At 43.2% G+C, this 18194-nt stretch overlaps 1 protein-coding gene across 5 annotated transcripts in view; it reads left to right on the top strand.

The window, feature by feature from the left end:
• Positions 1 to 18194, top strand: part of MYLK2 (myosin light chain kinase 2) — a 173169-nt gene that overhangs the window by 33341 nt on the left and 121634 nt on the right. For all 5 annotated transcript variants that reach the window (XM_085619515.1, XM_085619514.1, XM_085619516.1 and 2 more), the window contains one exon: positions 2379 to 2913. In XM_085619515.1, the coding sequence (XP_085475641.1) occupies positions 2379 to 2913 (535 nt within the window). The remainder of the gene's footprint in view (positions 1 to 2378; positions 2914 to 18194) is intronic.

The raw sequence follows: 18194 nt of genomic DNA, 5'->3' as shown, positions 1-18194 counted from the left end.
AAACTGTGGTGTTCATTTTTTAAAACAAGCAGGAATCGGGAACAATATAATTGATTTTAATATACACTCAGCTGACTGGCCCCACAAACAAAACAAATATGTTGCCGCTTGCCTTTTCGTATTGCCATGCATTTTCCGATCAGATTGACTGATGCTTAGAGGAGGTCAGATTGATACCTTATGCACAGAGCGTTTGCCTCAAAAAAGCACACAAAGACTGGTTGCGTTGTACATGTAAATGAGTTTCACAGTCACTGCTTTCAAAGGATAATAACAGTAGACGGAGGACAAACGTTGTTATTAAAAGGGCCAGAAATATTACACCGCATGGTTTGCTCCCCCAACACAAAAGTTTGAACTCTTGCTGAGTGGGTGACACCGTTATTAAAAAATCTTAAACTAGTTGCTACGGAGAACTGTGACGAGGAAGGGCGTTCTCTGCATTTACACAAACTTGCCAAGAATGTCTTTCAAAGTCTATCATATTTTTTCAAATCGAAATTGTATTTTGGGGGCTGCTGAATTAAGTGACGCTGCCTCAGCAGGCAGAGACTTCTAAGGCAGCTTGAAAGATGAGGAGGCAAGGCGCACTTGTACTCACCTTTCAGCTTGTACTTGACCTCATCGAATGCTCCGTGCTCTGGTAGCATGTGAGTCGGGAATCTGATGGGCCCCACTGAGGGCTGACTGGAGATGACAGAGATCCAAGGGACAAACAGGACTGGGGAGGCAAAAGCCTTTAGCAACGGACATGAAAATCCCGCCTCCTATTCTCATAGGCTGACAGTATGAAGGGTCAGCCAGTCAGAGGAGGAGGCGGGATCCTAGAAGGATATTCTCCACTACGCCACTAAGCTGAGTGCTTGACCGAAGACCTGGAAAAACTGCTGCTTTAGGCAGCACCTCGTTGCCCTCACCTCTGCCTCTCAGGTGCACAATGCACATGCAGGATTTGGGCGATATTGAAGTTGTCCACCTCGCATGCGCAGCATGTGTTTGTACAGAACTGGGCTGCACTGCTACTTCCAGACCTGACACATTACTGCCTCAGAGCAGTCTTTTAATCTCCTTCTCCTTCCTGCAAAACTTAGTGGGGCTCTGCCCCCTACGCCCTCATGCAGGAACCGCCGCTGCTGAGCCCGCCTGCTGTTCAGACTGGAATACAGGTCGGGTGTCCTGTGGCGGCGTTGCCTTTCTAAGGCTCATGGGAGAGCCTTAGAAAGGCACCGCTGTGAGAGCACCGCAACCCTTTCCTGCACGGACCGAAATGACCAATGTTGTGCATTTTGTTCCTTGCAGAAATGGGGGATGCATACAGTCAGGGGGCACACCATGTGCCCCCTGCATAGACCCCAATACACAGAGACAACAGGGGGCCCAACAGCCTCACACTGCTGCACCACTGCCGTGGGATCAGGGAACCCCTGCGGTCCCACCGTCGAAGTTGTAATACAGCAGATGTACTGCCAGTCTGGCAGTCCAGGGACCACCAGCACGGATTCGGCGGTTGCATGGACCGCCAAACTCATAATTAGGTCCTAAGTACCTAGTGTGGTCACAAATGCCTGACATGCAGGATCCCCCTTTCGAAAATGTGACTACACACAAAACCTTTTGGGAGCCCAGGGCCCCAAAAAAAGGAGTAAGGCTGTTTCACCAGAACTAAAAATTCCTAGACCAAGAATTAAAGTCCGGGTAACCCTCCAATCAGTGTATTCAATTCAAAGTACTTAGCATGACTTACATAGCATTAGGGTATCTTCTTTTGCATATTCCCTAAAGATGAAGGAGGCCCATAGCCTGCTCAAACATCAACCACCTACAGGTCCCCACACATGGTCCAACGAGGCCTATCCAAATTCTTGAACACCACCCCCTTCCAGACACTTTTCTTTATAACTTCAAGAAGAAACTGAACATGATTTTTTTCCTAAGGATACCCCTAAACTTCCCTCTACTGGGCATTGTTCGGTCCTAATGCCTAGTTACTTTTTGCTGCTAGGCTGTAGCAGAGTTCCAGAATATTCATAAATTGTGGGTATTAGAAAATATTAACACACATTATTTTCTCGTGTTTTACATGGTGTTGATGATACCATCAGCCCCTACAAATGATGAAAAATACTTATATATTAAAGAGGGTGACACTATATGAAGCGTCGATACGGCAAACCCATTTTGTTGCAAAATGGGTGCTTCATCGTTCGTTGTGTTGTTTGTGATGGCGGAAAGTGTGGCATTGCAGAGCAGGGGCATCAAAGCATCTTATGTAGTCAGGACGTAGTTGTGTTGATATGTGCCAGTGGTAATGTTGAGTACCACATTCTACGTGTCTCTTGCTGCCGCGGCATCTGATGGTTATGTCCTCTCTTTTGTAGGTGATAATCAGGACAAACAAGGATTGGATGCAGTTGCGAATTGTCTGAGTAGTGAAGTGGGAAAAGACAAGCCTCCCTCTAGCACCGCTGACAAAGGAGAACCCAAGAGCGGTACCAGCGCCACAGCAAAGGATACAGTTTGTGGAAGCAGTGACATGGCCGCTCCTAAGAAAGATGAATCGTTGAAGGCTGAAGCCACAGAGAGCAGGCAACAAGACTCTGCAGCACCAGTGGGGACAGAAACACAAAATGGTGGAGATGAGTCAGGGAACAGAGCAAACACAGCCACAAAGGAAGTGGCTGATACAGTGACCGAGAGCTCCTCGAAGCTGCTGTCCTCAGAGCCACAAGGACCAGATGTGGCCCCATTGGCTAAAAATGGACAGGCGTCCCACGAGCCAAGCAGGGACGAGAGCAGCCTCTGTCCCAAGAACAAAGAGCAGGGGGCTGAGAAAGATGAAAGAGGAAATGTAGACGCTCCCGCACAGGGAAGTCCTCCCCTACCCGAACCTGAGCGTCAAAACACCTTAAAGAGGTAATGGCATGTTAATCCCACTGTGTTCTTGCTTTTTAATCTTCTGGCCGTCTATTGGTTTATACCTTGTACTGTAAGCATATATGTTTGTTGGTTGGTCCACCTGTTTCTTCTTTACATAAACATATATAAAGCGCTCTGATACCCGTTAGGGCAGTGGTTCCCAAACTGTGCGCCGTGGCTCCCTGGGGAGCTGTCAAACCTAGCCAGGGGAGACGCTCACGAAGCACTTTAATGCATTTAATGTTGAAGGGGTTGTTGGCATCAGTTAAACGAATTCGACTTAAACGCATGATGTTGATGCTTTGTAAGTGACATGCCTAAAGCTGTAAATAGAGTGCTTAACTGATGGCATGTCGAGGGAGATGACCTCCATATCTCACTAGATCCCCACATTCCATCACTCTCTAAGTAAGCAGAAGATGCCTGATTAATTTAGTTAGACTCGTTAATAGTTTTGTTTTATTCCAAATGCATTTTACACCAATGCTGGTTATCAGGAAAGTACAGTTGTCCTGTCTATTAAACACACTAAGTAATATTATGTATTGACATTTGTATTTGAATCATAGGTACTTCCAGTACACATTTCTTTCAGTACACACACATTTCCAGACAGGCCTGCTCTCTCCTTGAGCACAGGTAAGTAAAACCCCATATATGGAAAAATGCCAACATTTGGAAGCAAGAAAGAGGGACGTTTAAAAAAACATAAATCAGAGGAATTTATTTTACCTGCATTGATTTGGAGGCAATTTTAGGGAGGAGACATAAAAAATAAAGCTGTATATGGTTTAAAAAATTCTGAGTCACCCTTCTGAGACAGGTGTGTTGGCACAGGTGAAATGGATAGAAATGGAAGTGCATCCAAATATTCTTCAAGCGCAGAAACACTTTGGCAACGGGGGCTACATGCATAGGGGTGCTATCTAGCATTGTAAGTGGGATAAAAAAGTTTGAGAGGGTACTCTAAAAAAAGGCATGGGCAAAGAAGTGTAGCTGGTAACATTTTATTAGAGTCGCCGCCTTAGTAATATGAAACACCCTGCGTATATGATTATAATACCTTCATCAGCTTCATCCCAATTATTTTCAGGGAGAAAAATGCAAGTAATCCCGAGGCCGGGCTTACATCTCCCCCACCGTCCAAAAAAGTAACAGTGGGGAGCCACGCACAATGACCAATGGGTCAAGGGAGCACTGGGTCGAAAAAGTTTGGAAACTACTGCTCTAGGGTCAAGTTCGCACTATATAAACTTTATAGTTAAATAAATAAATGATTGCTATCTCACAGTACCTTCTGGCGTACCGACAGCATGCAGTAATATCTTTACACATTGAGAACTCAAACACTTTCTAGAACATTGTGTGGTAGTATATTCAGGTCCTCCATGTATGATTCGAATCTCTTCCTAAGTGCACGACTGCATCAAGTTTTGAGTTAGCGGACTCAGGGTTACTTTGGATCGAGGCGAGTTTGAAGGTGGAGTGTAGTAGTCCTCATGTTTGATTGCTTCAAGCCCTGATAGTGAGGGTGAACTGTGGTACTCAGGGTGTGATTGGATCTATTCCTGTGTGTAAAAGTGAAATGCACTCCTCACCGTGTGATTGTCTGGATTCGTGAGTGCAGTCTTGTGGTTGATTTGATTTTTATTAACAGTTTTAAAATCATGCCAAACAAGGCCATACAAACGATTCGTATACACACATAACACAAAATAAACATACCACTTAAAAGAAGCTCCAGTCATCTTATAACATATACATTTACACTAAAAAAAGCTATTACTAGCAAACCCTAACCACCACCATAAAAGATATTTTAAATCAACAAGTACTAATTTTGACCTGCTTTCTGATCAATATTTAAAACACTAAAATCTCTCCTGCTTCCCGTCCAAGCTGGAACACTCTACCGTAGACCCATTTTCACAAACATATTGCATTAATCATATTTCTAAAGAAGGTCAACATTGTCATCGTGCAAAATGCAATTTACTTGTATACAAAGTAGAGTGGTAGTATTGCAAAATACAGTTCTTTTTATTCCATGCACGATTTGGGAAGATAGACATTAGGTAAACAATTAACATTGTGCAAGGCACAATTTCGTTTGTGCAAAATAAAGTAACAGTAATACAAAATAAAATTATAATTATACAATTATTTTTATACCGTATGCGATTGGGCAAGATGAGCATCGGGATTGTGCATACAGGGTAAACAAGTATCATTGTGCAAAATGAAATTTCTTTTGTGCAAATTAGAGCGATGGTAGTGCAAAATACGGTTATAATTATACAGAGTGCTAGACAAAGACAAAATACCCACTCTTTTATTAAGGTTAAAACTGTGACAGAGCGACATACTATACTTGTTTTTGTGCAAAAGGGCAATTAAAACTCACGGACCTCAGTGTGCCCCTTCCATATCACTAATGCGGCAGACCACTCTGCTCAATTATCTGTTCATAAACAATGGACAGGAATTTTCCTACCACATAGCACAATGATATATTATCACATCTTAGAATTAATATCTTTAAATCATTTGTACGGCGGACCTGTGTCATTCTAAAAGCCGGTAACAGCAAACTTCCTCTGCTGGCATCAAAACATAAGCAGGCTATGAGTACGTGCAGAAAGGTTAATGGTACACTTTTGACAAAAGTGGCACATAACTATATCTGACCCTTGTCATCTTCCATCGTATAAAGGCTTGAACCTGCCCCAGCCTAACCTTCAAATCCCACCTCCTTATATAAGCACTTTTTATATCCAGCAGGTAAGGTTGAATACACCTCCATATCTTGATTCCTTTAAATGATACAAGTTATCTCTCTTACAGACATCTTCTAAGTCACTCCCGCTGGAGCCCTCTGTTACTAAAAGCTTTAATGTTTGTTTCTGCTGTACACCAGACCACCCTTGAAGTTCAACCCCTACTGCAACATCTAGGGATATCTTAAATTTGAGGAGATTAGCCGCCCACCTGTAAGCATATTTCTCATGCAGGCAAGATTTTATGATTTTCCTTAAGGAGCACACATTAGCTCTAAGGAGACCAAACCACTAATTAAGGAACTGCTGTTTGTACTTAATAGTACACTAGTGAGGCCCAATTCTAGCCTAAGGGCACTATTCGCAGTTCCTCGGGGTAGGCCAAGACATTTCCTCCAGACATTCATTTCTATGGTTTGCACCTTCCTCAAGTATTTTATGGGCAGCACATCACACCCATACAGCAAAGGACTAACGGTTTTAGTATTTTATGTCTCTCTAAGCACTTCAATGGATTTTTGGCCCAATACTGAGTCCATTCTAAATAAAGCACCTACAACAGCCTTAGCCCGCCGTTCATGGATGTCAATATGAGGCGCAAAGTTGAGGTTATATCTAAATCGAACGCTAAGATGGCGATGTTTCTTTAACTCTTCTGCTGGTATGCTATTTAGCCACCACTTAGACCTTTTCTTCTGTTTCCTCCCTTTCGAGAAGACCATTCCTTTAGTCTTAGCTGTATTTATTTTCAAATAGTTGGACTTGCAATACACGGCAAAAGCATCTAATTTCCTCTGCAGCCAAACCAGTGTAAGATCCAGCAAAACCATGTCATCGGCATAAAACATTACTGAAATGGCCTTGTTGTCTAGTTTTGGCGGAAATGATCGAACTAAATGTAATCCTACCATTGCATCCACAATATATATGGACAACAGAAGTGGGGCTATCATTGATCCCTGCCTCAATCCATTAGTGGAATCAATTTTTCTGGTCAATGCTCCTTTACCCCCTAATTCGGCCCTAGTCCATGAGCCATCATGTAATTAAATAATCAATTTTAATTACCCTGGGCGGCACTCCCATTTCCTCATCTTCTCCCAAAGTAAGGGCCGATTTATAGTGTCAAATGTTATTGACATATACAAAGGTTGCTTCTTTTTAAAGGCATATCATTTTCGGCCAAACGATTTAATATAAGACAGTCATCCGTTGTTGAATAGCCCTTACAAAAACCCATTTGAAATTTAGGGAAAATATTAGCCAATCTTCTAGCAGTGCCAGGAGATGTTTTGCTTATACCTTGCTGGGAATATCTAGCAGCGTGATCGTAGCTAGACGGTAGGTCCTGCGTTCCCTTTTTATACAGTGGAATCCCAATACTGTCTTTCCAGGTTCCTTGTATCTCCTGGCTGCTTATTATTGCTCCAAATACCGGTGCTAGGATTTGGGCTCACACATTTGGGTTAAGTTTAATTATATTGGAGGAGAGGCCATCAGGGCACTGGGCCTTAGAGCTTTTTAGGCCTTTTACAATAGTTTCTATACCCCCTACTGACAGAATCAAGTGGCTATCCACAGCCCCCTGTTCTGAGGCACCAATTTGCCTACTCCCCATTCCACCCTTATCTGCCTCTATAAGTTTCTATATCTCCGATACATAACTTACCCATGTTTCTTCCGGGACTGGGGCTGCTACAATACTTTTGGTCGCCCCAAGACTCTATTTACTATATTCCAAAAGCCCTTAGTATTTTCCGATCTCAAGGAAGCTATTGCTTCAGTCTATGTACTATCCTTACCTTCCCAGGCTATTCTTCTAAGCTCTTTCCTATAGCATTTAATTAGGTCATCCTTATTTGCCCGCCTCTTTTATAAGCTTCCCTTTCTTATTTAATGCCGCCCTGGCCTGTTTTTTATCCCAGCCCAATGGATTCTTCCTGCCCCAGCCACACTTTAAACCTTCTGATGCCATTTTGCTTATGGAGGCAATTAAAATCTCATACTCCTGTACCATGAGCCGAGGTAACAAGGTAGATTGTGCTTTCAATGCTTCAGTCTACGCTCAATCAGATTGTGAATTTGTGTGCTATTTTGCCACAGGTTTCTTAAGTGCATATCTCATTGCAGTGTAAGGATTTGGGGCTTATGATCACTTCCTGGTAAAACACCTACTACTAAATCCTTGACTATACAAAAACTTTTTGTGGAGATCATAACATAATCTATCAATGTGGACACTCTTCCATTCTCAAAGGTGTGTCGAGTGGATTGGTCCCCTACCCAGCTACCATTTACAGTAGTCAAGTTCAGACTGTCGAGCAACAGACCCAGTTTCCTCCCTCTCCCATCACCCCAGTGATGCTCTAAATACTGACTCGGGATACCCAGGGTGTTTTCTTTCTCCCCTTGGAGCTCGTCCTTTGCTGAATTAAGTGGAATCTTAGCGTTAAAATCTCCCATCAGCATGATTGGGGCCTTTGGGCAAATTATGCTCGCCATATCCATCAGAGCTGCCAGCTCCTTCAACTGATTACCCAACATTTTATTCGGAAGGAAAATAACAGTTGATTAATATTAAATTTGGACAGACTTCTGCCTTCCTTTCATCCTGCTTTTCTAATAATAAGACACAAATGAAGACTGTCAAAAAATTTGTATAATCCTAAAATATTAAGCACCCCTCTATCTTGTATTTATCACCAGTCTTTAGAGCAAGTCCTCCTGCAGGCCAGCCGAACTTGCCCTTAATTGCACTAGTACTAAAAACATAATCGCTCATCGCGACCTCATTCACTTCCAAAGTCTCCTGCAATACTATAATGTTAGCGTTTCTCTCCTCAGCAGCCCGCAAAGAATCTAGATTCCTTTTTAGGCATGCAATGTTCCATGACAATAAATTAACCATTATATCATCGGGATCTAGGGGGGGTCTGGTAAACGCCATTTTATCATTTAGTGCCCCCATAAGCCATTCTTATTTGTTGCCATGCTGATTTGTGAGTTTTTCACTATTAGAGATCTGCCTTCCCTTTTCCGATTTCACAATAAGGATATTATCGAACTTAACGAACTTGAGGGCCTCAGCACCCCCCCCCGACGAGGGGACATGATTGGGCTGGTGTGTTATGGCTCCCACACCCTCCCCCTGAGCCTTCACCTGGGTTGCTGACATTACAGAGGGGATTAACCTATGTATAAATAAGTCATAAATGTCAAAACTTGACCTACGAAGCCCGTACAGTGAGTTCATGACTTAATCCACCACAATCCAGGAATATTAATAATCCTAGGCAACTGGCCATGATGGAGCCTTATCACTGGCCTTTGGAAGGACCACCAAAGAAATATCCTTAGAAGAAATTTTAGACAGTCATGGAATTGATTCATAAAGAGATAAAATACATGACCTATTAAGAGCACATTCCACATCTGCAACAATATACACCATTTGCAGAACCCACTCTACTTCCTCATAGGGGCAGACTACTGATCCTTTGCCCCATATTTTTTTCGACCTTGGACCTAAAAGGCTCAGCTCCTACATTTAGGGGTAGATCGACCATGCCCTGTACTTGCACCATTCTGTCCTGTGCATGGAACAATAGTCGCCCCCACCCCTTCTTGTGAATTAGACATCACTGATGAGTGGGCTACCCCACTCAGAACATCAGCAGAACCTTCTACCACTAATGATTGCCTGACAGGGGTCTCTTCTTGAGGCACCGTAATAGGGAATTTAAGCCTTCTAGCTCTTTTCTTTTTTAGCCTACAGTTTTTTCCTTTTCTCTTTCTAATGCCTGACTTGATAACAGGTTCTGGCTTCTTATTCTTTTTATATTTTTAAATATTGGGAAAACCTCAATATTTTTCTTTATATCACGTGCTGGATCTGGGAATTCCTCCTCCTTACTGGAGCCCACTTGTCTTGAACCATCTTGTTCTCTAAAGAAGGATTCCAGCTGAGATAGATCAGCTGACATTTCACACTTATTATGCTTAATTCCGAATTCCAATTCAGAGCCCCCTGTTTGTACTCCCATCTCCCTACGACTTGGGCCCGAGGTTTTAACACCCACAATGCTACTCTCTCCAACTGGTTTAAGGGATAATTCCTTAAGTATCACTGACAAAATATCTAAGATATGATCAGAACCATCAGTGGTCTTTTCCAGTAGATAAGATTGATGACAAAACACTTTCAAGGCTTATCAATGAGTTAGAGAAACACACATAATCCGGTAGAATATTACTAGACAGGTTCAATACCAAATGGGGGGACCCTGAAATATTTGATAGAACAGAGGCTGTGTGGCTTGGGGTACTAGAAAACATTTCCAAAGATGTTTTCAACCGCTTGGTGGTCTCAGGCAATAATGCCACATCTTTTTTTACTACTTCCGCGTTCATTTTAAAGGGTGAAATGTCTGGTGAAGTTTAGTTCAATACAATAGAGCCCTGTAAAACCTGTGGTTCTGCTATAGTGGTACACATTAGGGGACGTTCGCCCAGGATACAGTATCCCCCCTACTGTGGAGTTCCTGGACTGGCTGTTTGAAGTTCTGCAGCACACACCCAGCTTCGTTGGTGCAGTCCGCTGATCTTTGCCTGCTTGCATCTCAGCATTCAATGTTTGTCTGCACTGGTGCTATGCTAGAGAAAGAAGTATTGCAGCGCCTAATTACTTCAGTTTTCCTGCACCAGGACTCACACCAAGCATTGCCACTCTCCTGATCATCCAACTTGCAGCCTAACGAGTAGTACGGTATCTTGAAGCAGCAAAGGCCAGAATAATGCTGTATAGTTTGTTCGCACTGACTGAAAACAGAAAAGAAAGGCAGTCATTCCACAGGGTTGCAAGCCACACCGAGACCTGGGCCGAGCAACAAAAGTCCGGCTGCAACAGGTGCCCAACAGCTGACAGCAACGAAAGGCTGGTGGCTGGGGAACCGCTGCAGAGTTGGTGCTGATACGGCCTTGCTGAGATGCAAAAGTTCGTCGTATGATCTCAAAAGTTAACACGTGTGTGCGCTTCTAACTTCACTCTACTGTCACATGCCAATCCCCTTGAGTGTGAGAGTGTAATGGGATGCTAATGATGCAAGTGGATCAAGTACTGAGTGTAAAAGTGAAGTATGGTCCTCAATGAGTGGTTACCTTAAGTCCTGAATGTGCAGGTGGATAGTGGTCCACACTGTGCGATTGGATCTAGTCCTGAGTGCAAAAGTGTAGTGTGGTCCTTAGAGTGTGGTTGACTCAAGTCCTGAGTGTGAAAGTGGACTTTCACCATCACAGTGCGATTGGATCCAGTTGAGTGTAAAAGTGGACTGTGTTCCTCACTGTTTGACAGTGGTCCTCACAGTCCACTTGTATCCATTCCTGCGTGTAGAAGTGGAGCATAGTAGTCCGCACATGAGTGGCTCCAGTCATGAGTTTGAAAGTAAACTATCAATTTCAGGATGCAATTGTATCCGATCCTAAGTGTGAAAGTCTATTGTGGTTGTCAGTGTATGAATCTTTAAAGTCCTCAAGATGAAATTGGACAGCGGCCATCATGGTGCAAATGGATCAAATCCTGAGTGTAGATGCGGAGTGTGGCCCTCAGTGTGTGATTGGCTCGAGTCCTGCGTGTGAAAGTAGACCGTCCACCACACAATGCTATTATATCCAGTTCTAAGTGTAACAGTGGACTTTGATCATCACTGTGAGAGTACCTCAAGTCCTGAAGCCCACAGCGGAATATGGCCCTCACAATGCAACTGGGTCCAGTCTTGAGTGAAACAATGGAGTGCGGCCCTCAGTATGTGATTGGGTCAAGTCCTGAGTGTGAACGTTGTCCTCAAAGTGTGATTGGGTGCAGTCCTGAATTTAAAAGTGGAGTTTGGTCATTAGTGTGAATTTCTACCCAGTCCTAAGGGTGAACCTTAATATGGGATTGGACCCAGCCCTCCGTGTGGACGTGTACACCTGTGTTCAGTATGAGTCTGATGCCATGGCTCCATCACAGTGTGAGCTCTGGGTCTTGTCTTGGTTTTCCATTTACCATAGTAGCCTTTAAAGGACAATTGAATAAAATGATGATAATTAGTTTGAAAGACAGTGCATGGATATTTAATCAATTGAGTTTTTTCTTACTGTTATTGATTTCTCGTGGCTAATTGGTCTAGCTTGCTTCAGTACTTAAAGCATCCTCCAACGGAGGCCGATGAACTTCAGTGTGGGTGTAAATGCCAGCCCTCTATTTCACTGAGTAAAATGATGAACCCTGACTCCCCAAGTAGAGTTAGGGGTGACATTGGTGGGCAGTGCGGAAAGTGAGGCCGAGTGATGCGTTGTAGAGGTCCCATTTCAATGCATCGTGGACAAAATACAAGTGGCTTTATAGACTCCTCTGAAGGGGAGATCATGAACCGCTTCATTATTTTCGGTCTGCCTCAGTACACATTACATTCATTTATTTACAAAAGCAGCAGCAAACAATGAATACACCCAACAGAGAATTGTGTGCTCAATGAAAGACTAGATGCACACCAGCTCGATTTGTGATTATTCTCTGAAATCGTATGCCACTGCTACAACTTTAAATATCATGTTAGGAGATGTAGTTTACTCTGCCAGTTAATTAAACTAAAATAAAATATCACTAGCATTGTTAATAATATATAATATGCAAACAAAAATTGATTAAATATTCCTGAGTGCGGCTAACAAAATGCCTATGTTTGCGGCTGATCGTATTCTGCTGAATGTATCAGCTTGGCGCTGTGCAGATATGCCAGTACTGTTTAGAACTGCCAGAGTTCTTCTCGATGCGCCAGCCTGTCAACTTTAATATTTCCTTGACACTGTTTCCATATTGCATCAAGATAGCACGTTACCATGCCAGTTTGTACACTCCCACCAGAAAATTGCAGTCAGTTTTCACACTGCCTAAACAGTTTCATATTATCATGCACGCTTTACGTTGACCACGTGAGGCGTTCACATCCATAGCAGTTTCTACCTACCTTCCAGAAAATCTCATGCCAATTTCATTGCCATAAAAGTTTCTCAGCGCCCCAAGAAACCTGCCATAGCGCTTTTCACACTGCCAGGCCAGTGCTTCAGCTAGAAAACCTTGTCATGCCTGTGGCAGCAGCAGAACAAATGTGAAGTTATGTTACGTAATGTTATTCTACAGTGTAATGATTTTACTTAGTGCATTGGCCAATGTTTAAACTACGCCTTGGAGGGGTTTAGCTTTTGATGGGTACCTGCAGGTAGCGGGACATGTTTTGTGAACCCCTGTTTCAAGGCACATACATTTGGTGACACCTATAATTTAATTTTCTGCCCGGTCCTGAAAGTATTTGTTTTTTGTAATCTAGTGTGTGCTACTGTTGCTCCATTTACAATTAAAATCCTTTATTTGTCAATAGACCTCTTGTTGGCTGATATGGATTATGTTATGTTATGCTGTGTTATGCAATGCTTTGCTGTGTTATGCTATGCTATGTAATGTTATCTTACGTTATGTTAGGTAATGGTATTCTATGTATCTGGCTTGTTTGTTCCCACTCTCTTTTTTGTATTTGCTCCCTGTTGCCCATATGCAGTGGATTGGGACTGATTCAGTTACCAGTCCGTGTTAATGTTTTGTCATTGCCCTTTCTGCATTTGGTGTTGTATGCATGTCAATTTCTTTAGCAGTGGCGGCTGATAGGGAATGGTAGTGTGGGGGGGGGTTTAGAAAAAAAGAAGACTTACCTTCTAGTTTGCCGGTCGCCAGCCGCTGCCTCTCTGTCCTCGCTGTTGTACTGGCTCCCGACAGCACCCAGGCTCCCCTAGCCAATCATGACGCTGCTGTCATCAGCATGACAGCAGCCTTGTGATTGGTCTGAGCGGCCTGGTTCGGTACTCAGACAGGGAGTGGAAGCCTATGCATGTTCTCCACCCAGGCTGTGCAATACAACCAGGTGGAGAACATGCTAAGTGTGCATGACTGTTTGGCCGACCCAGGACGGCCGACCAAACCATCCTGCTCACTTATGGTGCACCATCCACTCCTCCCTCTGACACAAACCCAGCCCCGCCCTAACTTGGCTCCATATACTAAAAATAAAATGATAATAACGTTCTGTTACTATAATTTTATTTTTATTTTGCACTGCTCATAGAGCAGTGGGGCAACAATCCTCTGCCTTAGCAGAAGAGCCGCCGCTGGTCTTGGTTCCTGATAGTACTGTCAGTGACATTGTCTGGTATTCATGCTTGGTGCATGTATTTTTCCTCTCAGTGTGGCGCTAGGTATTCTCTGCCATGATCCCTCACTGGTTCAGTGATGCTTTCTTCTGGTATGAGGCAACACCACGAATGCAGGTTTTTAGTCTCGCCTCTTCCCTCTGTGGTAGGCTGGTTTATGGTTGACGGTGTGGTGGAATATAGGATTGTATGGTGTACCAAGTAGATAAATACGATTAGGCAAGATAGTATGCAGTGTAGCATGGTGTGCGGTGCTGGGTGTTTTTTGTAAAGAGTACAGGCCTTATGTGGTGTTGGGTGGCTTGGATGAGGTTAGTGTGAAGTGGTGTTAGGTGTTATGGTACTTTTTGATGTGGTAGAGCCTCGAATGGTGGGTTGTCCTGGTTGATAGTGTTGTTTTATATGGTGCTGTTCTGTGTAATATGTTGTATCCGCTGCAGATCTATACATATTAAAACCATTCACAACTCAGTTACCGCTCCTATCCTTTGTTGACTTTAGCTTGTCTTTGACTCTGTACAGCTCTCTGCTGCCTTTTGGTTCAGTTTGCGGAATTGAAAAAACATATACATACTTACTTACATATGTACATGTATATATCTCTATGAGGTATTACATGCTGTAGCCTGGTGAGTATGCTGTTGATTGGTTTTGTGTTGTGCTATGTTCTATCCGGTGGTATGTTGGTGATGTATAGTGTAGTGTGCATAGCACATTGCGGTATTGTAAGTTCTGCTTTGGAGTGATAAGGTGCACTGCGATATGGTGTTTGGTGGACTGACCTGGAAATATTTATGTTTATGTTTGGGGGATTTATTAAGCGCTCATTCACCAAGAGGTCTCTTGGAACTATCGGAGGTAGGAAAACCGTCCTGAAGTATACTCTAACAGTAGGCTTGGGTGAGCAGCAACGTTTTCAGTTTTTTTCTGAAACCGTTGTAATCAGACGTTAGTTTGATATCAATCAGGAGAAAATTCCAGAGTTTTGGGCCGAGTACAGAGACACGAGAACCACCCATTCTCTTACGCTTCAATTTAGGGATAGTCAGCATATTCATTGAAGCTGATCTGAGATTCCGTTTGGGAAGTTACCTTGAAATCTTTGTGGAAATAAATGTAGGGCCCGTCTCGTGAAGCACTTTGAAAATCATGCAGCCTGTCTGAAACATAGACCCCTGGGTTACAGGAAGCCAGTGAAGCTGCTTCATTAGTGGCTTAGTATGACAGTGTCTCGGTTGCTGGAAAGCTAATCTGGCCGCCTGATTCTGAATCAGCTGCAATCTATGGGTTTGATTGGCAGGGAGACCCAAATAGATAGCATTGGCGTAATCCAGCTTGGACATAATCAAGGCCAGCATGATTACCATGCTTGCCTCCCTAGTAAAAAATCTCCTGATTTTCTTGAAATTCCTTAAATGATAAACGCACGAGGAAGTGACCAAGCTGATCTGTTCGCGCATGGATAAGTTGGTGTTGATTTTGATGCCCAGACTTTTGACAGAATTCGTAGGGATAGGCGGGGTGCCCAATGCAGCTGCCCAGTGTCCTGGTGTCCAATGATGGAGTCTGTTGTTGGAAATTACTATCTCTGTTTTGTCAGAGTTCAATTTTAGATGGTTGTGGCTCATACAGTCTTGAATAAAGAGCATGGTATTTTGAAAGAAGGCCTTAGATTCCTCCGTCTCGTCTATCGGGAATATCTGCTGCATATCATCTGAATAATTATATACCTTCACTCCCCTGCTTTGTAGGGAATGAATCAGGGGACAGATATATTTGTTGAAAAGGTGGGGGGAGAGGAATGAGCCCTGAGGTACACCACAGGTGGTATTGACCCTGTCTGAATTAAAGGGTGCCAGCCTGACAGACTGGGTGCGGTCCCCTAGGAATGAAATCATCCAATCCAGGCCTGCCGCTGCCATTCTATCCGCTAATATGGTGTGATCCACGGTATCGGACGCAGCAGACAGGTTGAGCAGGACCAATGCCTGTGTGCACCCCCTGTCTGCTTCCTCCTTCAGGTCATCCACTACGCCTAAGATGACTGATTCAGTCGAGTGTGACGGTCTGAAACCTGCCTGGTGTGAGTCCAAAAATTGAGTCTCTTCGATGAATGTGCAAAGGAGTTTTGCTATGTGTCCGTCAAGCACTTTTGGGAGGAGTGATATGGGTCTGTAATTACTCAGTAGATTAGGATCTACTCCGGCTTACTTTTGAAGCAGGACTAGCACTGCCTCTTTGAAAGCACGTGGAACCACACCTTGCTCCAGGGAGAGGTTGAGAAGGGAGAGAAAGGTATCTGGGAATTGTGCAAGAATGTCTTTTTGTATTTTAGAGGGACAGGGGTCTCTGGGGGGAGCCAGATTTTACCTTGCTTCTTAATTCTGCAAGCCGATCTAAGATAATGTTCTGAAAGCTAGAAAGTGTTGTTGTTTTTGTAAATTGCTGATATGATTTCCAAACCTGTGAGCTAGGAGAGATGGAGTTCTGTATAGCCTTAATTTTGTCCATGAAGAAAGCATTCAGATCGTCACATAAGGCTTGGGGCAAAGTGATGGCCAGTGTGACGCGGTCGGGATTGGAAAGTTCTTTGACTATCTTGAAGATGTCTTTGGATTTATTTTCAGAACTAAGAACACTGTTCGTGTAGAAAGCTTTTTTCGCCTCCAAAATGGCAGCTTTGTAATCAATTAGAGCTATTTCATACATTTTCCTTTCTGCAGGAGAATAGCCTCTCCACCATTTCCGTTTCGCCTGGCGGGTTTTGAGTTTTACTTATTTTAACTCTACGGTAAACTATTTAGAGGCCTCGTGCCGCCTCATACCTCTCTCTTTCCTTTGTGGAGAAATGAATGATATGGCATGATATGATGTTGCGAGGTATAAATAATATGAAGTGAAGGACAAGTGTCATATGTTGCAGAATGCCATGTTATAAACCCCTTTGGCAAGCAGTGGTATGATGTTTTATGGTATACTGAGATGTGATGTAATATAGTCTAATGTACTGCAAAGTATTGAGTCACAGTGCTGTATAGCATAATGCAGTGAGGGGCGTGATAGTCACAGGGGGTTGAGAATACAAATTTGTTATGAATGGTGTGCATGAAAACATGAAGCAAACTCACAGCAAATGATCTGGTTCTGCACTTGAGGCGTGAAAGTTATGATGTGTTGTGATGAGAGTGGAAAAGTGTGATGCATCATGATATGATGTAATGTTGTTGTGTTATGTGATGTGGCCTGATGCCTTGTATTTTGGTGGGCCTTCATGGTGCTGTGTAGTGAGTTGTACTTTGGGGGCATTGAGATGAGATTGGGTATGGTGTGCAATGATGTGACATAATGAGGTCTGGTACTGGGAGAAATAGTGTAAAGTATTGTATGTGGAAAGGTATGTTGGGATTTTGCAGGATGTTGTGTTGAGTTGTGTGGTATCACATGAGTTGCTATGAGTTTGGCATTGAAGTAAGGGAGCGGTTGATGCTATGTATTGTTCAATTGGGAGGTCTAGTTTGATCGGTGCCGTATGGTGGGATGTAGTCCAGTATGAAAGCTCTTTTGCTTAGAAACAGGTAGCCATTTATCAAAGTTTTTCATCAGGTTTGTTGGATGTTGATTGCTTCTTTGTTTTACTTAAAAGGCTCGAGGTGTTCTGCAGTTGTTTCTCTTTTTATGTCCCCATTCTCTTGTGTGTGTTCATCGAGGTGGATATTTTAGAACTTTATGGCTGGCTGTATTTATGTTCCTTGCTAGTTGTTCCCTTCCCAGAAAGTTGGGACTTGTGCTTGGGGCCCATTGCTTCAGTGAGGTGCACACCCTTGTCGGCTGTACCAATATATTTCTTCAGTGTGTACAGATCATGAATTCTATTTTGTGAGGCTGAAGGCTCTTTATTTAGTGGCTATAGGGATGAGGAGTATTTGTCATTCTTGATGGGATCAACACATTTGTGGATTTGTTTGGTGTACTTTTTATTTCTTCGTAGTTGAGTAGATGTTCTGCTATATTCAGTGAATTTTCTCTTTGTGTATCCACATTGACAACTATATCTCCTGCCATGTTCAGCCATATCTTTGTCATGGCAAACATATCTGTACATGCATTTTGTGTGTTAGTAACAGCTCCATGTAGCCATGTACTGTTGTGTTTATAACTTACCTCAGGGCATTTATGCTGTTAGTGATGTATGGGTAAATAATTGCAGTGCATTCCTAAAAGCTTGAGAGGCAGGGTTTAAACTTTAGAATCAGGTAATAA

The sequence above is a fragment of the Triturus cristatus genome, chromosome 7 (genome assembly GCF_964204655.1).
Source record: "Triturus cristatus chromosome 7, aTriCri1.1, whole genome shotgun sequence".
Classification (NCBI taxonomy): domain Eukaryota; kingdom Metazoa; phylum Chordata; class Amphibia; order Caudata; family Salamandridae; genus Triturus; species Triturus cristatus.
Note: the sequence above shows the minus strand (reverse complement) of the source record. Positions and strands in the feature narration are given on the sequence as shown.